This window comes from Saimiri boliviensis, chromosome 4, assembly GCF_048565385.1.
Source record: "Saimiri boliviensis isolate mSaiBol1 chromosome 4, mSaiBol1.pri, whole genome shotgun sequence".
Lineage (NCBI taxonomy): Eukaryota > Metazoa > Chordata > Mammalia > Primates > Cebidae > Saimiri > Saimiri boliviensis.
This window is the reverse complement of record NC_133452.1, coordinates 61,166,407-61,193,011: the sequence shown is the minus strand read 5'-3', so window position 1 is coordinate 61,193,011 and position 26,605 is coordinate 61,166,407. Positions and strand designations below refer to the sequence as shown.

Genomic DNA, 26,605 nt, shown 5'->3' with positions numbered 1-26,605 from the left:
CCAGTCTGGACTGCAGTGGCATGATCTCAGCTCACTGCAACCTCTGCCTCCCAGGTTCAAATGATTCTTGTGCTTTAGCCTCCTGAGTGGCTGGGACTACAAGCACATACCACCACATCCGGCTAATTTTTGTATTTTTAGTAGAGATGGTGTTTCACCATGTTGGCCAGGCTGATCTTGAACTCCTGGCCTCAAGTGATCTGCCCACGTTGGCCTTCCAAAGTGCTGGGATTACAGGTGTGAGCCACTGTGCCCAGGCAGAAAATAAATTCTTAAATTTATTTTTTTCTTGGAGACAGAGTCTTGCTCTGTTGCCCAGCCTGGAGTGCAGTGGCGTGATCTCTGTTCACTGCAACTTCCTCCTCCGGGTTCAAGTGTTTCTCCCACCTCAGCCTCCTGCGTAGCTGGGATTACAGGCAAGCACCACCATGCCTGGCTAATTTTTGTATTTTTAGTAGAGAAGGGACCATGTTGGCCAGGCTGGTCTTGAACTCCTGACCTCAAGTGATCCTCCTGCCTTGGCCTCCCAAAGTGCTGGATTACAGCTATGCCACTGAAATTCTTTTAAGTTACTTTTTACTTTTTGTGGTTACATAGCAGGTGTGTATATTTATCAGGTACATGAGATTTTTTTTTTTCTTTTTTGAGACAGAGACTTGCTCTGTCTCTCAGGCTGGAGTGCAGTAGCTCAATCTTGGCTCACTGCAACCTCTGCCTCCTGGGTTCAAGCAATTCTCCTGCCTCAGCCTCCTGAGTAGCTGGGATTACAGGTATATGCCACCACACCCAGCTAATTTTTGTATTTTTAGTAGAGATGGGGTTTCACCACATTGATCAGGCTGGTCTCAAACTCCTGACCTTGTGGTCTGCCTGCCTCAGCCTTGCAAAGTGCTAGGATTACAGGCGTGAGCCACCCCACCTGCCCAAGGTGTTTTGATACAGGCATGCAATGGGAAATAATCACATCATGGAGAATGAGATATCCAGCCCCTCAAGCATTTATCCTTTGTGTAACAAACAAATTATATACTCTTTTAGTTATTTTAAAATCTGCAATTAAGTTGACTGTAGTCATTCTGTTGTGCTATCAAATAGTAAGACTTATTCTTTCTTTTTTTTTTATACACATTAACCATTCCCACCTCCCTCTCCACCCCAGCTGCCCCCACCCTTCTCAGTCTCTGGTAACCATCCTTCTACTCTCTATGTTCATGAGTTCAGTTGTTTTGATTTTTAGATCTCACACATAGATGAGAATATGTGATGTTTGTCTTTCTGTGCATGGCTTATTTCACTTAATATAATGACCTCCAGTTTCATTCATGTTGTTACAAATAACAGAATCTCGTTCTTTTTTTATGGCTGAATAGGACTCCTGTGTATTCTTGTCCGAAATAACTGATACAATTTTTTATTTATTTATTTTTATTATTATTTATTTATTTTTTATTTTTATTTTTTTTGAGACGAAGTTTTGCTCTTGTTACCCAGGCTGGAGTGCAATGGCACGATCTTGGCTCACCGCAACCTCCGCCTCCTGGGTTCAAGCAATTCTCCTGCCTCAGCCTCCTGAGTAACTGGGATTACAGGCGCGTGCCCCCAGACCTGGCTAATTTTTTGTATTTCAGTAGAGACAGGGTTTCACCATGTTGACCAGGATGGTCTCGATCTCTCGACCTCATGATCCACCCACCTCGGCCTCCCAAAGTGCTGGGATTACAGGCTTGAGCCACCGCACCCCGCCCAATTTTTAAATTTTTTAAATTTTTTTTTTTTTTTTGCAGTTTATTTGCTGTTTTTCCTTGCTTAGGATTTTTTCTAACAGAAAATTTTAATTTCAGTGTTTTTTGTTTCTTTTTTTGAGTTGGAGTCTCGCTCTGTTGTCCAGGCTGGAGTGTAGTGACATGATCTCAGCTCACTACAGCCTCCACCTTTCGGGTTCAAGCGATTCTTCTGCCTTAGCATCTCCCAAGTAGCTGGGATTACAGGGGTGTGCCACCACACCTTGCTAATTTTTGTATTTTTAGTAGAGTTGGGGTCTCACCATGTTGGCTAGGCTGGTCTCAAACTCCTGACCTCAGGTGATTTGCCTACCTTGGCCTCCCAAAATCTGGAATTACAGGTGTAAGCCACTACACCCTGCCTTAGTTTTACTATTTTTAAGGTATCTATTTTTTCCCTTATGGTCTCTGGGCCTGTGTCTTGTGAAATATTACACTTTAAGATTGTAGAAGTAAATAAATTGGAAGACATTTTGTAAATCAACAGCTTTATAAGCTATTGATAAGAAGGATTACAAGAGAAGCGCAATTTGATTTGATGGGTCCTGGTTCCTGAGAAGGTAAATGGGATATGAAATCAAACACTAATACAGGAAGGAGGAACTGTTTCCATTCCCATTTGAGGAGGAATGGATGGGTACAGACGTGGATGGGATTGCAGTTTCACATAGGAAATTGAAGGATTTTCAACCCAATGCCTTCTGTTTTCTCTTTATGAAGAAGTAGGAGATATCGTCTGAAAGTGATGAGTGAAATGTAGTTTAGCTTAGTGGGAACTAAGAGAGTTCCAGAGATTCTTTGCAGAGACACAGTGAACTTACCAGGGAAACAGGATTGTTGACAATATGGAGGGCCTACAGAGAAGGTCCACTCTGCATGACTATCAGATTTTTTCCAGCAATCTTTAGCAATCTGGGTGAAATTCATGGGAGGGCATATATCTTAGTATGAGATTTTTGTATTTTTAGCTATTTTTTTAATCATCTATAATTTTATTAAATCATGATTTGACTATGTTTGATTTTTTGGAATGTATTGGAGTTTTCTTTCTGGCTTAGCATATGGACTGTATTTGAAATTGTGCTGCTTGTTCTTGGATGTGTTCTTGGTTTTTTGGGTTTAGAGTTTATATGGATGTAAATTGCTTGAGCTTACTAATTGTATTCAGATCTTTGAAAGGGGTATGTCAAAGGGTGTGATGTTTCTTTTTTTCATAAATTACAGGTCTGGGTATAAATAGGTATTGGTAAGCACATAATGCTTGCAGTCTTTGGCATGATTATACATGCAGAGGTGAGCAGTGACGGGGAACTCCTCTGTGCTAGGCCCTGCACCCAACAGATAAGGAGACAGCAGGTTGGAGAGTTGATAGGGCTTACCCAGGGTCACCTAGCTAATAAATAGCCAGCCAGGATTTATACCCAGATCTTTTGGGTTCAACTCTAATACTCTTCTGCCATATCTCTTTTGCTTGGTGGAGGTAGGTGGTAGGTTATCACTGTCTTCCAACATCATCCTTAAGCTTACGATCTATTTGAACGATCAAAAGTTGATCCCACTGGATCATCTTCAAAAGCCCATTAGAGAAGCTGTCATCATCCTACTTTACAGACTCCCTAAGATACAGGTAACTTGTGAAAAATCTTATAACTGGTCACTCGAGAAAATTATTTCAGATTTTAAAGTTCGGGTCTAATGTTACATGTGTGCATTTAGGGAGTCCAAGATGTATCAGAGTCCTGGCAGAAAACAACCACAGCAGATGTTTCAATAAAAACCAAATTTAGAGACTACTTAGAGAGGCATGGGCAGGCTTAAGGCAGCAAACAAGAGATGGAAGGGCAAAGGAGGAGCCTGGTGAGAGCTGGAGCTGTGGCCTGAGGGATGGACTGCCTCTTGGTCTGGAGGAATGCGGCTCTATTGAGACACAGTTCTGAAGCAGGGAGGGGATGGGAGGGAACAACCCATTCCTTTCTATGCCCTCGCTCCTATTTCCTGCAAGGAATAGCTCCCATGGGCTGAACCAGCCAGAAAGGTCAGTCTCTTGGGGTACAGGCAGGAGGGAGAAGGCACTGGGGGAGGGGAGCACGTGGAGAATAACCAGCACCGAGAAACAGTGCAAGGGTGGAGTTCATGGTCCATGTTAGAGCTACCTGTGATTTCTGAGACATAAGGACAAGTTGTAGGGTATTAAATTTAAGGAAGGAAATTTAATAGAATAGAAAAATAGTGTTAAGTTATGAGAAAATGTAAATTAGGAGCATGCAAATGATGTGGGTTCCTAAGGGACAGTCATTTTGAAGAAAACCCTGTAAACCTAACTCCCCTTGAAATCACTACTATTACAGTGAGGGGTGGGGAGTTGGGGAGGGATAACCTGGGGAGCAATGCCAGATATAGGTGATGAAGAGGAAGGCAGCAAACCGCATTGCCATATATGTACCTATGCAACAATCTTTCATGTTCTTCACATGTACCCCCAAACCGAAAATGCAATAAAATAAAAATAAAAACAAATTCAAAAACTTCTTTAGGACCAGTTTTAGAGCCTTCTGATTAGTCTTACTGTTTTCCATTTGATTCTCTTATTTTTCCCTTAAGACATAGATTTTTAAGGCCCTTAAAATAATTTCAATAATTATTAGAAAACTGAAATTTTTATTAAGAGAATGTTAGCTTGTTTCTCCAAGTAAAAATGCTTGGAGTATCTAATACTGTTTAGATAGACTATGTCTGTGTCTAATGATTCTCAGAAGGATATTCATTTTGTTTATCAATTTACTTACATTAAAATCTCCATCTTATACAGTATTCATGAGATACAAGGTATTGGTGATCTTAGATGTTCGAGGATCTTTTCTTTGGCACAGTGGTATCTCTTTGTCATCTAAATTATTACTATAAAATATACAGCATGACAGATTCTATATGTAATATATATGTATAATGTGTACGTATATAGCAGTGTTTGCTAAAGTGCTATTGCTAAAATATATTGAGTTGAGAGGAAAAAATAAAAGAGAGGACACTGAGTGCAACTTTTCCTTTTCTTTTTTGAGACAAAGTCTCACTCTGTTGCCCAGGCTGGAATGCAGTGGTGTGATCTCGGCCCACTGCAACCTCTGCCTCCTGGGTTTAAGCGATTCTCCTGCCCCAGCCTCCTCCTGAGTAGCTGGGATTACAGGTGGCCACCACCGTGCCTAGCTAATTTTTGTATTTTTAGTAGAGATGGGGTTTCTCCATGTTGGCCATGCTGGTCCTGATCTCTTGACCTCAAGTGATCTGCCTGCCTGGGCCTCCCAAAGTGCTGGGATTACAGGTGGGAGCCACTATGCCTGGCCAACTTCTTCGGGTTTTTTTTAGCAGCATTCAGCTCTCTCCATGCAATCTTTCTCCCTATCTTTGTTCATTTCTTTTGCCTGAACTTCATTTATTCAGCCTATTTGCATGTAGCAGTATTAGAATAGGCCTTAAACTATTCCCACAAAATGTATTGCAAAGAATTATGAATTGCTATGACACTCAGTTACCTAATACAAAATGCTGCTTTCAAAAGATTTCAAATACATAGAATATACTTAGACATTATTAGGTTTTATGCAAGTTTTCCAATTTGAAGCTGTTCTAAAATTAAGAGCATAATGTTTTTTCTGGCAAGTTGAAAATAGGATAACCAGTGCATGATAATGGTTCATATAAGCAACAACAACAACAACAACAACAAAAAACAAAAATAAGAAAAATTAAGAAGTTTTGGCAGGCGTAGAAAACTGTTTTGAGTGGAGATTTAAGAATAGATGGAGAGTTAACATGCAGAGAGACAGCAGGAAGCCATCCAGATGGCAGAGCCAAAGCAAAGAAGATCCTTTTGTCTGGCCTAGACCTTAGTCAGGTCTAGAAGGTACAAGCTACATTTAATAGAGAAAGAAAGCCAAAAGGAAGAGGAAAGCAAGAGAGGTTTCTGTGGCAGGTTGGAATGAACCCACAGATTATAAAACAGAAACAGGCCAGGTATGGTGGCTCATGGCTGCAATCCCAGCGCTTTAGGAGGCCTAAGCAGCAGTTTAAGACCAGCCTGGGCAACATAGTTAGACCCCATCTCTGCAGGATAGTTTGTTTCTTTATTTTTTGAGACAGAATCTCATTCTGTGCCCAGGCTGGGTGTAGTGGCATGATCTCTGCTCACTGCAACCTCCGCCTCCCGGGTTCAAGTGATTCTCCCACCTGAGCCTCCCAAGTAGCTGAGGTTACAGGCAGGCACCACAATGCCCAGCTAATTTTTGTATTTTAAGTAGATATAGGGTTTCACCATGTTGGCCAGGCTGGTCTTAAACTCCTGACCTCAACTGAGCTGCCTGCCTTGGCCTCCCAAAGTGCTAGGATTACAGGCATGAGCCATGGTGGATGTAGTGGTGCCCGCCTGCCCAGCTACATAGGAAGCTGAGGCAAGAGGATTGCTTGAGTCCAGGAGTTCGAGGCTGCAGTAAGCTACGATCATGCTACTGCACTCCAGCCTGGATGACAGAGTGACACCCTGTCTCTAAAATAAATAAAATAACGACAAAACCAAAAGCATTATGGATGAGACCCTGAAAGCTAGGTTTTGTGAATGTTCTCTGCCAAATTATTGACCACTTTGGTTGATGCTAAGTGGCATAATCTTTGCTTTTTTCGGTCTTACCCTCCCTTTCTGAATTCGCTCCACCCTATCATACCTTGGTTTTTGCACAGATGTTTAGGAAGCACTGCAGAGTTTTAAGGTTACTTTTCTAAGTGTAACAAAATTCAAGATGCTTGTTTTGGTTGATAATAGCATTAGGTAAGAGAAGTTCCATTTTGCTTTGTTCCCAGAGCCCTCCAGTTTCCAGTTTTGCTCTGGACCTGACTGCCTTCCTGACCTGCAGTGCCACTGTGGTCCTGGAAGCAGGCCTTTCTCTGACAAGCTTTTTTCCCTCCCAGGGGCCCTCTGCATTTCCCAGAGCCTACATTTTCTTCTTGCTGAGTGGGAAGTTTTGTTCATACCCTGAATATATGAAAGGGCAATTTTCTGTTTTCACACTTGAGGAATAGATTGGATGGATAAGTAGGAAATCATTTTTCCTCAATGGAAACAACTTTTTTTTTTTTTTTGTAAAGATGGGGTCTTGCTTTGTTGCCCAGGCTAGTCTCAAACTCCTGAGCTCAAGCTATCCTAATGCTTCGGCCTCCCAAACATCATTTATTGAAGAGACAATTTCTTTCTCCCACTATGCTTTATATAGTTTTAGTAGCTTCTCTTATTTTTCCTCAGTATATTATTACATTTTCTTCACTTTCATTTTTATTGATTGAATGAGTGAGAGAGGGTCTTGCTCTGTTGCCCAGGCTGGAGTGCAGTGGTATGATCTCAATTCACTGCAATCTCCACCTCCTGGGCTCAAGCAATCCTTCCACCTCAGCCTCCCAAGTAGCTGGGACTACAGGAGTGTGCCACCATGCCTGACTGATTTTTGTAGTTTTTGTAGAGTTGGGGTTTTGCTATGTTGGCCAGACTGGTCTCAAACTCCTGAGCTCAAACAATCTGCCCACCTTAGCCTCCCAAAGTGCCGGGATTACAGGTATGAGCCACCATGCCTGGCCCACTTTTATGTTTGAGGGTTTTTGTTTGTTTGTTTGTTTGTTTTGCTGTCTGGATAGTCCTCTGTTTCCTTTGAGTTCATTCCCCTCTGTATATTTGTTCTGGTCTCTGACTTTTATCTTGGAATTTTTTTCCAAATATCTATTGACCATTGGCACTAACAAGCTGACCGAAGCTCCAGCTTGAGAGCTCCAGCTTGGTGACTGGTGTGCTTTACCAGAAGGTAATCAGGTAGGGATCTAGGTCTTTCTTTAGGAGAAGCTCAACCAATGTAAGTGCGTTGGGGCCTTTTTTATCTGGTGATCATTCAGTTTCTCCAGAAAAACTATTCTACTGTACTCTATTAATTGCTGAAATTGAGCTGAGCTGCCATTGTTTGGGGAGCCCATCTGGGAAAGAAGGGAAAGACTACATGGCTAGTAAATGGTAGAGGGGATGTACATTCAAGTTGTGTGATTGTGAACCCCTCGTTTGGGGTTACTGTGGTTATTGCTTCCTGTTTTTAATCCTAAGAGGGGCTTCACAGCATTTTTTTTTTTCTAATTTTCTTTTGTGGTAAATACACACATAAGATTTACCATCTTAATCTTTTCTTAAGAGTACAGTTCAGTGGTATTAAATACATTCATAATGTAATGTAAGAATCACTGCGATTTATCTCCAGAACTCTTTTAATCTTGTAAAACTGAAACTCTGAACCCATTAAACAATAATTCCCCATTCCTTCCTCCCTCCAGCCCTTGGCAACCCCTTTTAGTAGCTGTGTGTGTGTGTGTGTGTGCGTGTGTGTGTGTGAAAAATTGAGGCCGGACGCAGTGGCTCACGCCTGTAATCCCAACACTTTGGGAGGCCGAGGTGGGCAGATCACTTGAGGTCTGGAGTTTGAGACCAGCCTGGTCAACATGGTGAAACCCCGTCTCTACTAAAAATACAAAATTAGCTGCCTATAATCCCAGCTACTCAGGAGGCTGAGACAAGAGAATTGCTTGAACCTGGGAGGTGAGCTGAGATCATGCCACTGCACTCCAGCCCGGGCAACAAGAGCTAAACTCTGCCTCAAAAAGAAAAATTGAGACAGGATCTTGCTCTGTTGCTCGGGCTGGAGTGCAGTGGTGTGTACATGGCCCACAGCAGGCTTGACCTCCTGGGTTCAAGCAGTCCTCCAACTTCAGCCCCCTGAGTAACTGGGACCACAGGTGTCACCACGCCTGGCTAATTCTTTTTAACTATTTGTAGAGATGAGGTCTCCCCGTATTGCCCAGGCTGGTCTTGAACTCTTGGGCTCAAGTGATCCTCCTACCTCAGCTTCTCAAAGTGCTCAGATTATAGGTATGAGCCACAGCACCTGATTTCTACTTTCTGTCTCTTTAATTGTCTTTTCCAAGTACCTCGTGTAAGTGGATCAGAGTATTTGTCTTTTTGTGAATGGTTTATGTCACCCAGCATAATGTTCTCAAAGTTCATTCATGTATATGTTAGAGTTTTTTCCCTTTTTAAGGCTGCATAATATTTCAGCTTTACAGACTTTTACATCAAGTTTTTTCTTATTGTAGATAATAGCCCCTCTTGGTCCTGTATATAGGACAGTTAGGAAACCTGTGTAAATGATTAGAATTAATTATTTGCATGGTAGAGATTTATAATTTGTTCTTGATTTGCAGCTTTTTTCAAGGAGCAAACCTCCAAAGGGCCTGTATGTTTATGGAGATGTTGGTAAGTGTATTAAAATAAGTTTTTGGTGGGCAAAACAGAAAATTTTCCCAGCTTTTGCTCAGGGATAATTTCTATTTCTATCCCTCAATCTATACCAGCAAGGGAATAGAATGAGGCAGGGTAATGTAGGGAGAGAAGAAAGGGGAGAGAGGGCAGTTATCTCAGCTTTTACTTTACTTCTTGTAGGGTACGGCTGTAGTCTAGGAAGAATTAGTCACCATGTTAGGGTGCAAACATTATTTAATGTATTAAGTAATTAATCTCAGGGAAGGAAATCATCTATAAATAGGTTATTAGGTTATTAGACAAATCAGGATTCCATTACTCATTAACTCAGCTTAATGCTTTTTAAAAAAATAAACTGTTCTTTTTTTTTGCATTTTTTTAAAAATCATAGTTTAAGTTCTGGGATATATTTGTAGAATGTGCAGGTTTGTTGCATAGGTATACACATGCCATGGTAGTTTGCTGCACCCATCAACCTGCTATCCACATTAGGTATTTCTCCTGATGCTATTCCTACCCGGCCCCTGCGTCTGCTGACAGGCTCCAGTGTGTGATGTTCCCCTTCCTGTGTCCATGTGTTTTCATTGTTCAACTCTCACTTATGAGTGAGAACATGCAGTGTTTGGTTTTCTGTTCTTTTGTTAGTTTGTTGAGAGTTATGGTTTCCAGCTTCATCCATTTCCCTGCAAATGACATGAACTCATCCTTTTTTTATGGCCGCATAATATTCCATGGTGTATATGTCCCACATTTTAAAAATCTAGTCTGTCATTGATAGGCATTTGGCTTGATTCCAAGTCTTTGCTATTGTGAATAGTGCCGCAATAAACATACCTGTGCATGTGTCTTTGTAGTAGAATGATTTATAATCCTTTGGGTATATACCCAATAATGGGATTACTGAGTCAAATGGTATTTCTGGTGCTAGATCCTTGAGGAATTGCCACACTGTCTTCCACAGTGGTTGAACTAATTTACATTTCCACCGACAATGTAAAAGCATTTCTATTTCTCCACAGCCTCACCATCATCTATTGTTTCCTGACTTTTTAATGATAACCACTGTAACTGAGATGATATCTCACTGTGGTTTTGATTTGCATTTCTCTAATGACCAGTGATGATGAGTTTTTTTCTTCTATGTTTGCTGGCTGCATAAATGTCTTCTTTTGAGAAGTGTGTGTTCATATCTTTGCCCACTTTTTGATGGAGTTGTTTGTTTTTATGTTTCTTGTAATCTGTTTAAGATCTTTTGTGGATTCTGGATTTTAGCCCTTTGTCAGATGGACAGATTGCAAAAATTTTCTCCCATTCTGTAGGTTGCCTGTTCACTCTGATGACAATTTCTTTTGCTATGCAGAAGCTCTTTAGTTTAATTAGATCCCATTTGTCAATTTGGGCTTTTGTTGCCATTGCTTTTGCTGATTTCATCATAAAATCTTTGCCCATGCCTATGTTCTGAATGGTATTGCCTAGGTATTCTTCTAGGGTTTTTATTGTAAGCTATTCTTTTTTACTTTTAATTTCTACTAATATTTCTAGTCATAAACTAAGCCCTTAGATGAATAATTTAGTTGTTCTTATCTTTAATTTAGTTGATGGTAGATACTCTGAATGCATAAGTGGTAACATTTCCTTGGTCTCCCAATTCTAGACATTGGGTAGAAAGGCTTACGTTTTGATGGAAACCTTCTGAGTGGTCACTTCTTTCTAGGCTTTCCTAATCATGTAGTGCCTTGCTTATGAAGTCTTCCCTGACCTCATTCTTACTGAAATACTCTGTTTTGTGATTTTTATTTTCTTCAAACAAATTCTTTTCTCCTATTCTTAAACCTCTCCTTGGCTACCTTCAGTCACTGATGTCATGAAGGGGTTTCTGCTTGGCTTTATTGCCTCCTTGCTTTCAGTTATTTCTTTGATGTCTTTTTAAATTTTTTAAAATTATTTATTTATTTATTTATTTTTTTGAGACGGAGTTTCGCTCTTGTTACCCAGGCTGGAGTGCAATGGCATGATCTCGGCTCACCGCAACCTCTGCCTCCTGGGTTCAGGCAATTCTCCTGCCTCAGCCTCCTGAGTAGCTGGGATTACAGGCACGTGCCACCATGCCCAGCTAATTTTTTGTATTTTTGGTAGAGACAGGGTTTCACCATGTTGACCAGGATGGTCTTGACCTGTTGACCTCGTGATCCACCCGCCTCGGCCTCCCGAAGTGCTGGGTTACAGGCTTGAGCCACCGCGCCCGGCCCTTTTTAAATTTTTAAATTTTAATTTTTTCTAATCCCTCAGTTTACTGTCAATCAATTATTTCTTCTACTGGTATACTCAAAATGCACATTCACATGTAACAAGATCAGTTTTGGACCTAAAGTAATATTCAAACTCATCGCTTCTCTATAGCCACATTTGCGTTATGAGGGAGTGGTGGCAGCAAATATTATCTTAGTGAAATTTCTAGGAAAAGAAAAAAAAAAGGGCATTGGATAAGTAGTTTTAGTACCTTAAAGATAAAACTGTTCTTTTCCCCTCTATCTTTTTCTAATTTGTCTACTGATGCCTTGCATTGAATGTTCATTTTATATTTCCAGATTTAGCTGATCTAATAAAAGAGAATAATTTAGCTCACAAAAGTGAGCATTAGAGATTACCCATTAAAATTCTTCAAGTTCTTGAAAGTTACAGAAAAGCTCAAACTATTCTTTTTCTTAGTTCATTGGCTAATTGGTACTTTTGAGACCGTTGTATACTTACTTCTTATTTAGAAAGGAATTTATAACAGACACTTGATCGATTTTATGTTTCTGTACCTTTGTGTACCATTAATGATTCTCTGCCTCCTGAGAACATTTACTTCCAGTACCTTCACTTTCATATTCAGTCATTGCTAAAATCAACAACTTTGTTCCTCCTGTTACCTTAACCACCTGACCATAAATGGAGATGGTTAATAAAGCATAACTGCTTCCACTTCTGTAAAATTACCTTTTTTTTAAAAACCCTATGAATGTTGTTGGATTTTAGTTTAGAAAATATAGCCATATAGTAACTAATTGAAGGGAGGCACATTACAAGTTACTCATCTGAGTGCTTGATAGCAATAGAAAACATGTGATAATATGGGATGTTCATATAGTTTGGGTATGTGGCAACCTTTGGTTGGAAACATCTTTATAATATAGAGAGGGAAAGAGAAAGGAATTCTGAAATGGGAAGTGAGACGGATATTTTGGTGGCTACTATAAGTTTAGTTCAGACTACTTTTAAAACAGAATAGGCCAGGCATGATGGCTCACACCTGTAATCCCAGCACTTTGGAAGGCTGAGACGGGTGGATTGCTTGAGCCCAGGAGTGCAAGGCCAGCCTGGGAAACATGGCAAAACCCTGTTTCCACAAAAGATACAAAAATCAGCCTGGCGTGTTGGTATATGCCTGTAGTCCCAACTACTCGAGAGGCTGAGATGGGAGAATCACTTGAGCCTGGAAGGTCAAGGCTACAGTGAGCCATGATGATGCCACTGCACTCCAGTCCAGGCAATAGAGTCAGACCCCCATCTCAAAAATGAAACAAAATAGGTAATAAAATATCAAGTTTTCATTTTGGGGGGCTCTCTGTCTGGGAGAGCAGCCTCAAAATGCCACCATAAGCTCTTGTTCTTTATTCTTTTCCTTTTTTGGACTTGGAAAACGGTATTATATTTTGAGAAGGCTGGGCATGGTGGCTCATGCCTGTAATCTCATCACTTTGTGAGGCTGAGACAGGATGATTGCTTAAGGCCAGGAGTTTGAGACTAGCCTGGGCAACAAGGTGAGACCACATCTCTACAAAAAAATTTAAAAATTAGCTGAGTGTGGTGGTGTGTGCCTCTGGTTCCACCTACTTGGTAGGATGAGGTGGGAGATCACTTGAGCCTGGGAGATCAAGGTTTCAGTGAGTTGAGGTTGCACCCCTGCACTCTAGCCTGGACTAAAGAGTGAGGCCCTGTCTTAAAAAGAAACATAAATTGAGCTAGGTGTGGTGGCTCACACCTATAATCCCAGCAACTTTGGGAGGCTGAGGGGGGCGGATTACTTGAGGTCAGGAGTTTGAGACCAGCCTGGCCAATATGGTGAAACCCTGTCTTCACTAAAAATACAAAAATTAGCCTGGAATGGTGGCAGGTGCATGTAGTCCCAGCTACTCAGGAGGCTGAGGCAGAAGAATCGCTTGAACCTGGGAGGCAGAGGTTGCAGTGAGCCGAGGTCACATCGTTGCACTCCAGCCTGGGTGACAGAGCAAGACTGTCTCAAAAATAAATTAAAATAAATAAATAAAGAAGTAAACATAAACAAATAAACATGCTTGAGCCCAGGAGTTCAAGACCAGCTTGGGGAACATGGCGAGACCTCATCTTTTATTTTTTTAAAGAAAAATTTAAATAAATAAATTTTTAAGGAAACTTCATGGGATAGACAATACATATCTCGTAGCACTCCCTTTCCGCTCTTCATTCTTGCACTCTATTTGGGCTTTGTCCTGCTCACTTCACCTCTTTCTTCATAGATGTGTTGAGATGATTGACTCAGATAGACCCTAAATCCTGAGAGCTGCAGTAGGGTTGATGAATGAGTTGGAGGGATTATTATCATGGTTCAATCTTGAAATGAAATATTTTGTTATGAAATGTTTATCACATCCCATGTAGAAGCCAAAAGCTGCAGTCTTGGTATTTTGTGTCTTCATTCATACCCTACAGCTGGCTTTCTCACAACAAAGTCTCAGCTTTTGACCAGCCAACTGCAGTGGTGATGGCAGGGTTAATGATTTCTCTGGTACATTAGGAAAGAATGAAAGTACGTTTTGCTTATCAGCCCCTTTTCTGCTGCCTCCTAGTTCCACCTCACCTGTTTCACATTGACACTGGGCTCTAATTTCACCAGTTGAAAGGTAGGCTGGTTTTAAGGTTAAGAGTTAGGAAGCTTGGATAGGTTCTGCCTGGCTTGGATGCAGGGATACATGTGCCTACTACACACCCAGGATGTATTATAGAACCTATTACTCCTGTGCTACAAATCTGTACAGCATGTTACTGTGTTGTATTCTGTAGGCAATTGTAACACAATGGTATTTGTGTATTTAAACATATTTAAACAGAGAAGGTGCAGTAATAACACAGTCTAAGAGAGAAAATCTGGGATGCCTGTTTGACCATGAATGGACGGATGTTGCTCTGGATGAGTCAGTGAGTGAGTGATGACTGAATGCGAAGGCTGAGGACATTCCTGTTTGCTACTTTATACAAGATGTTATCAGCGCTGCACACTTGGGCTACACTAAATTTATAAAAAAGAAATTACTTGTGCTTCCATGTTATGATAGCTATGTTGTCCCTAAGTGATAGGAATGTTATAGCTCCATTGTAATCTTATGGGGCCACCATTGTATATGTGGTCCTTTGTTTTTTTATTTTTGTTTTTGTTTTTTGCAGAGTCTTGCTCTGTTGCCCAGGCCAGAATGCACTGGTGCAATCTCAGCTCATTGCATCCTCTGCCTCCCAGGTTCAAGCAGCTCTCCTGTCTCAGCCTCCCGAGTAGCGTGACTATAGGCCTATACAACCATGTCCAGATAATTTTTGTACTTTTAGTAGAGACAGTGTTTCACCATGTTGGTCAGGCTGGTCTCGAACTCCTGACCTCAAATGATCCACCCACCCTGGCCTCCCAAAGTGCTGGGATTATAGGCGTGAGTCACTGCGTCCAGCCTGTGTAGTCCGTTGTTGACCAAAATGTCATTATATGTGTTACTGTTTATAGAAATGCAGTTGATTTTTTGATGACCTTGTATCTATGATCTTGCTAAATTTAGTTATTAACTCTGATGGTGATTTGATAGATTCTTTAGGATTTTGTTTTGTGCATATAATTAGGTCATCTGTCAGTAAAGATAGTTTTACTTCTTTAAATTTTTATGCCTTTAATTTCTTTTTGCTGCCTCCTTGCACTACTAGGATCCCCAGTACAATGCTGAATAGAAGTAGTGAGTGTAGACATCTTTGTGTCAAATTATAGGGCAGAAGTGTTTAGTCTTTTTTTTTTTTTTTTTTTTTTTGAGACGGAGTTTCGCTCTTGTTACCCAGGCTGGAGTGCAATGGCGTGATCTCGGCTCACCGCAACCTCCGCCTCCTGGGTTCAGGCAATTCTCCTGTCTCAGCCTCCTGAGTAGCTGGGATTACAGGCACGCACCACCATGCCCAGCTAACTTTTTGTATTTTTAGTAGAAACGGGGTTTCACCTTGTTGACCAGGATGGTCTTGATTTCTTGACCTCGTGATCCACCCACCTTGGCCTCCCAAAGTGCTGGGATTACAGGCTTGAGCCACCGCGCCCGGCCAGAAGTGTTTAGTCTTTTACAAATAAGCATATTAACTCTAGGTTTAAAAAATATATTCAATTGTTTTTACTATGGCAAAACACATAAAATTTACCCTTTTAAACATTTTCAGTGTATAATTCAGTATCATTAAGTCTGTTCACATTGTTGTACAACCGTTACCACCATTCATCTCATCTTCAGAACCATTTTTATCTTCCCAAACGGAAACTCTGTGTCCATTAAACGGTAACTTCCTATTCTGCCTCTCTCCCATGTTTTCCACATCCCACCCGCTGACTCCTCTGGTCCTGGCAACCACCATTCTACTTTCTGTCTTTATGAATTTGATTATTCTCCAGTACCTTACATGAACGGAATCATACAATATTTGGCCTTTTGGGTCTGGATTATTTCACTTAGCAAAATGTCTTTAAGTTTCATTTATATTATTGTGTATTACATATGAGTTGGATTCCTTTTTTTTTTTTTTTTTTTTTTTTTTGAGACGGAGTTTCGCTCTTGTTACCCAGGCTGGAGTGCAATGGCATGATCTCGGCTCACCGCAATCTCCGCCTCCTGGGTTCAGGCAATTCTCCTGCCTCAGCCTCCCGAGTAGCTGGGATTACAGGCACGTGCCACCATGCCCAGCTAATTTTTTGTATTTTTAGTAGAGACGGGGTTTCACCATGTTGACCTGGATGGTCTCGATCTCTCGACCTCGTGATCCACCCGCCTCGGCCTCCCAAAGTGCTGGGATTACAGGCTTGAGCCACCGTGCCCGGCCGAGTTGGATTCCTTTTTATGGCTGATATACTTGGTATGCATGGGGGATTGGTTTCAAGATCCCCTTGGATACCAAAATTTGAGGAAGCTCAAGTCATATAAACTTTGCGTGTTGTCCTGTATACTTTAAATCACCTAGATTACTTATAACAATGTAAATGTTACATAAATGTTATAATAGTTACTATGCTATATTTTTTTTAATATAATGATGATGATGATGATGATGATTATTTTAAAGCAGGTTCTTGCTCTGTCACCAACTCTGGAGTGTAGTGGCTGGTTTCTCAGCACACTGCAACCTCTACCTCCCAGGCTTAAGCAATCCTCCTGCCTCAGCTTTTTGAGTAGCTGGGACTACAGGCATGCACCATCATGCCCAGCTAATTTTCATATTGTTTTTGTAGAGACGGGATTTTGGCATGTGACCCAGGCTGTTCTCAAATTCCTGGGCTCAAGTGATCCGCCTGCCTCAGACTCCCAAAGTGCTGGGATTTTAGGCGTGAGCCACTGCACCTGTTCCTTACAGTATTTTTTATTTTAAAAATATTTTTGGGCCGGGCGCGGTGGCTCATGCCTGTAATCCCAGCACTTTGGGAGGCCGAGGCGGGTGGATCACGAGGTCGAGAGATCGAGACCATCCTGGTCAACATGGTGAAACCCTGTCTCTACTAAAAATACAAAAATTAGCTGGGCATGGTGGTGCACGCCTGTAGTCCCAGCTACTAGGGAAGCTGAGGCAGGAGAATTGCCTGAACCCGGGAGGCGGAGGTTGCGGTGAGCCGAGATCGCGCCATTGCATTCCAGTCTGGGTAACAAGAGAGAAACTCCATCTCAAAAAAAAAAAAAATTTTGATCCACTCTTGGTTGAATCTGGGAATGCGGAAATAGATACAGAGGGCCAATTGTATCATTTTATGTGTATACCACTTTTTGTTTATCCATTCATCCATTAATGGATGTTTGGGTTGTTCCATCTTTTGACTATTGTGAATAGTTCTGCTGTGAATATTGAAGAATAAGCTTCTGAATCCCTGCTTTCAGTTGTTTTGTGCATACACTCAGAAGTGGAATTGCTAGATACTATGGTCACACTATGTTTAATTTTTCTTTTTTTGATTGGACACAAAGTCTCTCTCTGTTGCCCAGGTTGGAGTGCAGTAACACTATCATAGGTCACTGCAACCATGAACTCCTGGCCTCAAACAGTCCTCCCATTTCAGCCTCCCGAGTAGCTGGGACTACAGGCTTTCGCCACCACACCTGGCTAAGCTTTAAAATTTTTAGTAGAGATGAGATCCTGCTATGTTGCCCAGGCTGGTCTTGAACTCCTGGGCTCAAGCGATTCTCCCTCCTTGGCCTCCCAACATGCTGAAATTATAGGTGTGAACCACTGCACTCAGCCTGTGTTTAATTTTTTGAACAATTACCATAATGTTTTTCACAGTGACAGTACCATTATTATTTCCACCAACAATGCACAAGGTTCCCATTTTTATACGTCCTTGCTGACACTTCTTATTTTCTGTTTTTTTTTTTTTTTTGTAATAGACATTCTAATGTTTGTAAAGTGGTATCTTGTAGTTTTAATTTGCTTTACCCTAATGATTAGTGAATACATTTTTGGTTAGATGGTTCATGACTTTATTCTGAATCTATAAGTATACTACACTGCATGCATCAGAATGTGAAACTTTATTAACTCTTCTGGGTAAATACAATTATTTTAAATCTACTGCTAATCAGTATATCAAGAGATACTGTACTGAATATTTTTGCAATAAATGACTTTCCATCAAAGTGACTTTTTCATTAAAAAAAAGTCTGGTGAATTATTTGTCCATATACAAAAACACTCTGACATTCAAATGGCATGGACCCAGTGTTCTCTTGTGGCATGGAGGAAACCCAAAAGATAGGACTCAGATCTTCTAACTTCCTGAAGTGCCTTTGGATTCTAGTAATTGCAAAGGAATACTAGACAGGAAGTAATCTTGTGGTGGTGGGAGACGGGGAAGTAGGGAGGATTTGAGACTCAACCAGCACATGCTGGCCTGGCTTACTGAGGAATGCCAGGTATAAACTGAGCTTGGGTCACTGACCCGAAAGCCTTAGACTTTCTGTGAGGGAATAAGGCATTCTGTGCATACCTGCATTAAATGCTCAGGCTGTTGGCTATTCAACTACAGTAGTTTCCCTTTATTCACAGAGGATAGTTCCAGTGGATGCCTGAAAGCTCACATAGTATTGAACTCTGTATATCTGTGTTTTTAACAGAGAAGGCCACTAAATAACTAACAGGAGGGTAGTGAATACAGTGTGGATATGCTAGACAGAGGTGTAATTTATGTCTTGGGTGGGATGGAATGGGGTGGTGTGAGGTCTCTTCGTGCTACTCAGGATAGCTGCACAATTTAATACTTATGAATTGTTTATTTCTGGAATTTTCCATTTAATATTTTTGGACTGTGGTTGATGATGGGCTTTGGGTAACTGAATTCTCAGATAAGAGGGTTCTATGGTACTAATGCAATTGTAGTGATTAAAAGTTTTAGAGTGTTGAAAATTAGATAATTTAATTCTAAGGATTGACTGTATCAGAATTTCCTCAAGTAGGCCTTATTTTGAGAGATCTATATTCTCAGTTTTTAAAAAATGGAAGTGTTTTAATTGGCAGCTCTCCAGCTCTAATCTACATATATGATTCCTTTTCAATATTTATGTTAGATACTAATCTTTATTTTTCACCTTTCTTCTCTTTTCTTCTTCTTCTTCTTTTTTTTTTTAATGAGGTGGGTTCTCACTGTGTTGCCCAGGCTGGTCTTGAACTCATGGGCTCAAGCAACCCTTCCACCTTAGCCTCCCAAAGTGCCGGGACTACAGGTGTGAACCACCATGCCCAGCCCCTTTTCTTATTTTTCATTTTTGAATTTTCTCATGTGCCTAAAACAGTTCTTCATGCACAGTAATGACCCAATAAACATTTAATTAATTAAATAATTTTATTTGTGCTAGTGTCTTTTAGAAGAGAAGACTAAATCTTGCCAGTTTATGAAAGTAGTTTTCAGGGTGAAATAGCCCCTGTAATATTAACTAAATGTTGTATTTCCTAAAAACAGAATTTTAACAGAAAAGATTAATATCAATATTTTATTGTTAGCTAGTTTAATATACAAAGTAAACTCCCCCTTCTAAAGAAGTGACATAGTCTTCAGCTTCCCAGTGGAAGAGTGTGGTTTCATTATCTCAAAGCTAATGAACCATCATTACAGCAATCAGTACATACTGTTGAATAGTATTCTTAATTTTTTTTATTTTTTATTTTTAAGGTACAGGAAAAACAATGGTGATGGACATGTTTTATGCTTATGTGGAAATGAAGAGGAAAAAACGGGTTCATTTTCATGGTTTCATGCTAGATGTGCACAAAAGTAAGCAATCATCTGAAAGAAGTGATTTTTTTAGTGGGGAAACAATACAAAATGGTTTTCTTCATTGAATGAACATATACTCGTTTTAAAAATTAGATTTTTGCTTGCAGTAAGATTTTATTTGGTTCCACGTGTTTTGTGCTATGTTGAAACAGTCAGTAATGTGTCCAGAGCTGGTCCTCAAAACCAATTTAATACTTTTAAATCAGAGAACAGAGATTGCTATATCAAGCTCAGGGATTTTCTGTTTCTACTAAGGGTCAATAAAAAATGTTAAAAATGCACCTGTTTAAAGAAGTGATTCTTGATTAGGTCCTTTACTCTGTGTTACCTTAGCATGTAGGCATTCAGTTTGAGTATGCATGTGAACTTTATTGCTTTGCTAGGGATCTTACGTTATTTCATGTTTGCAGGATTTGTCTACCAGCTGCACTATAACCTCCCCAGAGCAGGAATCATTTGTTTTTTTCCTTTAATACCTGCAGCATTTAGTACACACATAATGAATGAAGTGGATTGGGGTTAGTATATTAGGCTAGAGACAAGGATACATTCCGATTCCATATGCCAGACATAACATGCACTGCTTGGGCAGGATCACATCCTCTGCTCTCATTCCCGAAATACAGGACTAAGATGGATGTGTTGATGCATCTAGTCACTTGTCTATTACCTTGTCATTTCTGAAATGATTGAAGAGTAGAAATGGAATGACCTTGAAGTTTCCTTACAACTATAAGAACATAATAATATTTGAACAACTTATTTTGAGATAAGAAAATGCAAACAATTTAAATAATCAAATTTGATTATATGTGGAATTTGAACTTAATTTTATGTCCATACTAAAGTTTCATTTAGAGATTTAAAAAATATGTTATAATTATCTAAAATGTACTAATATATTTTATCTGTACTTAATTTCATTCATTTAAGGAATACATCGCCTTAAACAAAGTTTGCCAAAAAGGAAACCAGGATTCATGGCTAAATCCTATGACCCAATAGCTCCCATAGCTGAAGAAATCAGCGAGGAAGCATGTCTCTTATGTTTTGATGAATTTCAGGTAAAGTAGAGATTTTTCATAGATATAGAATGGTATATTGAATGAGGTACGAAGATTTAAATTTTGTTCCTGATTTTGTCATTGTTTTATAAGGTGATTTGACACATTATCTCTTACTGCTTCAATTTTACTCTCTAGTTCAGGAGCTGGCAAACCACAATCTGCACAGCTGCACAGGGCAAATCTGACCTGCCTGTTTTTTTATGGTTAGCGAGAAAAGAAGAATTTATATACACACATTCCTGCACGCATACACACACACACACACACACACACACACACACACGCATATATTTTAAGAGACAGGATCTTGCTCTGTCACCCAGGCCCAGGCTGGAGTGCAGTGTCATTATCATAGCTCATTATAACCTCAGACTTCTGGGTTCAACCTCCTGCCTCAGCTTCCTGAGTAGCTGGAACTGTAGGCTCAAGCACTGTACCCAGCAAATTTTTAAAACAAATTTTGTAGAGATTAGGACTCTCTCTGTTTCCCAGCCTCATCTCAAACTCCTAACCTTAAGTGATCCTTCAGCTTCAGCCTCCCAAAGTGCTAAAATTACAGGCATGAGCCATGATGCCCAGCCAAGTTTTTATATTTTTAAAGGTAGCTGAAAGAAGAAGAAGAAAAAGAAGAAAGTACAACAGAGACCCTATGTGGCTTGCAAAGCCTAAAATATTTACTATTCAGGCTTTTATAGAAAAAGTCTGCACACCTCTAAATTTTGGTTGATGACCGTGCATCTCCCCTATACCACCAAGTTAATGTAATTATTATTAAACAATGTATTTAAAGATGTTTGAGTATTTTTAAAAAGTGTTATGTAAAGAACAAGTGATTCATCTTATTTAAGCCTCACAACACACATTATCTGTGATAAAGGGAAGGAATTGCCTTAGTTGAACTTTTAAAGTTTCTCTTAGTTTTAGGATTCCCTGAAATTATGCATTTAAATTGTTAGTGAGTTATTTCCTGTTCTTCTGTGTTTTATAATCTGGATTAGTGGGAAGATGCTATGGCCAAGATGCTTTTATCCCAAATCATGCATGACTGGTCTCCTTTAGCAACTGGTACACATACCTAACAATAGTCTAGATTTATGATGGAGGAGAAAGAATTTTCACCAGCAATGCTGTTACACTAAACCATCTGGGGAAGAGGGATCTTTGCTTCTTTCTTCCTTCAGTTATAGTAAGACAGACTGGACTTACTTTTGTATTTAGAACTGCAAAGGTCTTCCAAGGAAAGGCTTTGTGGAAAAGAACAGATGCTCTCCTGCCGCTCTGAAGAGGCATACTAACCACATCAATGTTTTGCAGAAAAAGGGCCTCACTGAGTTGTTTGAAAAAGCTCTGAGTTAACAGTTATGCTGCTTTCAAGAACAAAAGTCAGTGATGAATCAATAGGAGCTATTTCTCTTGATTTTCTATTACTAGCCTTTTAACCAAAATATCTCTAAATAAAACTGAACTGGCATAGTTACATTTTTGATTAAGGTATTAAAATTAATTTTTAAGAGGCATATTAATACTCAGCCTTGTAAAATGATCCATAGTTTACAATGCATTTTTGCATCCTTATCTCATGTAATTCTGCAGAATAGTTGATATCTCCATATAGAGATGAGAGAGATAAAGGCATTAGAATTTCCTAGGTATCATGTAAAAATCACTACCCTTAACTTTAAAAATGTAGATTTCAAAACTTTCAGAGAAATTATTGGCATGTTTTTAGGGCATAAGTGTTATTGGAAGGCAAGACTAAGATGGTTAGGATGCTATGAAATTCTGGCTGTGCAAAGCAGGGGATCCTAGAGAAGATACAGAGCAAACAGGGTACCTTGACCAGTCGGTGCAGCAGACACGGTGTCAAGGGCTCATGATACTTTCAGGGATCAAGAAAATATTTTAATTTCTTTTAAAATTTGAAGACATAAATGAATATAACAATAATGACTCCAGCCTGTATCTGTTCTGTATTAGATTTGTTCTTATACCAACATAGCTGTAATGTTTTTTTAATTGAGGACGGGACTCATGAAAGTAAAAGTTTCTAGGGCTTACAAGAGTCATAATGCCACCTTGTTAGTGAAGTCCTACCAAAAACCTGCCTGGTTGTACTGACATACTCCATTGGATTCAGATTTCCAAAGGTTGATATGTAGACAGAAAGAAGGAAACAAAAACAACTATCAGGACACTAACGTTCCAAATGAGCTGAGTCTTGCAAAAGAAATGCAGGCCACAAAAAGGACTTTTCAGATTACATATTGAGTATAAGAGAGATCCAGGGGAGACAGGCTCTTATAAAATGTTGCTTGCTGATGCGGAGAAAGCAGATGTGATAGAGATGCCTGTTACTGCCTACCCTATGCAGATTGCTTTGATATTTATTCATTCATCGACTCATTCATCTCAGTTTCCTTGAAGGCCCTTATTCCCTATCACAAGACAGAGCCCTATCTGTCCCACAGCTAAATGGACCATGCCTGGACAGCTGATCTATGAGTAGCTAATCCACAAGCTTGTCAGCAATCTTGGACTCGTGTGGTGTGGCGTGGAGAATGGGTCAGTCATAGCCCCTTTCTCATGAATTTGAACTAAATGTCACAGAGGGAAGCTCCTCTTACTAATGAAACAGAAACAAAGAGATATAGAAAGCAATTGAATCACTTTAAGGGAAGGAGTACCAGGGTGATCCCTAGACAGCTGCTGAGCTCTCCAGAGCAACCTCCAATTCCAAGCCAATCCCCAGCTCCAGTTCCCATAAGGTGCCATCAGTATTGTCCCCGTCCTGGAGTTTCAAGTAAATCTCTTTTCTTCAGCTGGATCTCTGGTGCCTATTTCTTGCAGTCTTGATGAGAATAGAACTATTCAACTCATGTTTTGCTCCTATCTGCTATTTTGAGAGGTATTTCCCTGTGATCTGTAAAAGACAGCATAAATATTGGTAAGAAGAACTATGAGGAAATGTTACTTTCCTTAATATGAAATCTGTTACCTCCAGTGAAAGGAGAATTAACTGACGAAAGGAAGAGAAAGATGACATATCTACTAGGAATGCTTTAGGCCATAGGAAACGGAAAACCCAATTTAAAAGGGTTTGTACTCTAACGGGAAAATATTTTATATATATATTCTATTATATATTATATATTCTATTATATAATATATATTATATATTCTATAATATATAATATATAATATATAATATATATTATATATTCTATTATATATAATATATGATATATTCTATTATATATAATATATGATATATTATATATTCTATTATATATAATATATGATATATTATATATTCTATTATATATGATATATATATTATATATTCTATTATATATAATATATGATATATATATTATATATTCTATTATATATAATATATGATATATATATTTTATATATATTCTATTATATGAGATTGTGTCATTTCCCTTGCTCAAACCCTTCTGCTTCCCCTCTGACCTTCTGTCTTACAGGTTCAGCCTCGCTCATTGCTCCCTACCATTCCCAATCCTATTTTCTTCATAGATTAAGGAACCACAGTTAGTAGTTGGTCATTATACCAACTACTTATTTCCCACAGGGCTCTGAAGAAAACATGCACAGAGATGACAAAACAAGACAATGCCAAATTGATTGCTTTCATTTTATCCCAAATTTTAGTGTAGCATGTTTTTTTTTTCTCATTTCCAATTATTGCATAATACAACATTCTTATTTGTTAGAGTTGACAACATGGGAGACCCTATTCCCCTGAGCAAGTTTGGCCTGAATGTCCTAGAATGCAAAATGTTAATAGTCTTGCTCTTTCATTTCCTTTACAATTCCAAATTGAAATCTTGGAGCTTACTGCTGCATGCAAGAAAAGGCCGATATTTGCATCTACCCAGTATTGGAAGAGCCAGAGAAAGTGAAAATAGAAGGACAAGAATGTGCCCCCTAAGGGAAGAAGTGATCTCTGCTAGTTTCAGTGTCCTGAACTATCTTCCACAGGTCTTAAAGAAGCTTCTTCAGTACACCAAAATTAGATGATCACAAGTTCAAATCTCTACTTATCCCCCTCCCCTAAAATTCAAGAAGGTGAAATATACTCCAAAATGTTGCTGCACCCGCACTCCGATTCCTACTATCCATACAATTTATAACAAACAAGCAGAGCCTTTGCACTAGGCATTCTTTCTGCACAGAGTAGTCCTTCTGTTCTGAGAGCCCCCGCCTCAATTGGGTTCTAGCACCAGAACAGCTGGTAACTCTGCCCTAATAGGAAATGCAGGGAGCTGGACATATGTGTTTATAATGTGCCTTTCACAGAATACTTCTTTCACCTGGAGGGTGGCCTAATGCCTGGTTGTCTGATCCATGACCAGGGATTCCCACACACAGGAAGCTTGTTTATACTGGCAGATAATTTTGTGGCTCTTGTCTGACCTGTGTCCAGTTTATGCCTGTCTAACCATTGCTCTCGCACTGGGAGTCTGATACTGTGTTCTTGGCATCCCAGGAAAATCCTGCCTGGGGCAGACCCTAGTTCTTCAGATGGAAGGTGCAAGTCAATACACCACTACAATAGAAAATAAGTTCAAAGATTGATTATTTACAGATGCTGGACAGGGAGGGAGCAACTAGTCAGAAGGACAGTCCTCCATTCTAAGTCACAGGAGGCAGGAATGAAGAGTCAGGCAGAGAGAGAGTATAGCAATGAACAGCATGTGTGTGTGTGTGTGTGTGTGTGTGTGTGCATACACATATACACATATATGTATAGGAATAGGATGTGGGTCACTATGTTTGGGAGCAAAAGCCTGAATGATTCATTTAAAGTAAAGGAAGCAGCAGGAAGTGAGGAGTCCCATCTTAAAAGCAAGAGCTATGCCTCTAAGCTCTTATCTCTGGCCACAGGCTTGAGCCATTGGGTTCTGCTTTTAATGGCTAGCCAGCAGCTGTTGCTGTGTGATTTCCCTCACACCCTTACATATTCCTAAGAGCAACTCCCTCATTTCTTCCTGTCTTTGCTCAATTACCTCCTTAACAAGGCCTATTTCAAATTCCTATTTAAAATTTCAGTTTGCCATTGACCCCCAGGTTTCCCATGCCCCTTACCTGCCTTTTATCCCATATCATACAATCACCTTATAACATATTATATATAATTTACTTATTTATTATGTTTATTGTTTATCTGTGTTTCTTCCCAGAATATAGACTTGAAGGCATGAATCTTTATTAATTGATGTATTTCAGGTTTCTAGAACAGTGTCTGAGAAAGAATGAATAGTGAATAAATGAATGAATGAATGAATGAATCTAATACCAAATGAAAACTATGGAAGTGGTTCCCCTGTTAAGTCCCACTCCCCTTACATATGATAGCATTTCTCAAGCAAAATCAGCATTTACAGAACCCAAGGTATATTATAACTTCAACCCACATTTTTTCCTGTCATCATTCTGAATTATCTGAACATTTTTGTCTAATTTAATACATAAAAAGTGGTGGTTTCTTTTAACTTGTATTCTTTTAGGAAATAATGTGGTTGATTTTTTTTTTCATGTTTGTTTGCATACTAGTTAAATCCATCTTTTATGAACTATTTGAGGTATTATTTATTTATTAGAATGCTTATATTCCATCTTCTATATATGTTCTATAATATTAGTTACTATTTATTGTTTTTCTGTGTACCTATGTTCTCAATAACTGTATAATGCTAAATATAATTCCAGCTACAGCTAAAATTCTACATAACTATGCATTAATAATATAGAATTATATTAATACTAGCATATACCCCATACATAGGAAATAGTCAAAGTTAATAGTCTCTTATTTCTTGGCAGT

The 26,605-nt window shown here is 39.5% G+C and overlaps 1 protein-coding gene across 6 annotated transcripts in view; it reads left to right on the top strand.

Annotated features, from left to right (window-relative positions):
- AFG1L (AFG1 like ATPase) overlaps positions 1-26,605 on the top strand; it is a 263,443-nt gene that overhangs the window by 82,807 nt on the left and 154,031 nt on the right. For all 6 annotated transcript variants that reach the window (XM_074397640.1, XM_074397639.1, XM_074397636.1 and 3 more), the window contains exons 3-5: positions 9,060-9,111; positions 19,580-19,681; positions 20,618-20,748. In XM_074397640.1, the coding sequence (XP_074253741.1) occupies positions 9,060-9,111; positions 19,580-19,681; positions 20,618-20,748 (285 nt within the window). The remainder of the gene's footprint in view (positions 1-9,059; positions 9,112-19,579; positions 19,682-20,617; positions 20,749-26,605) is intronic.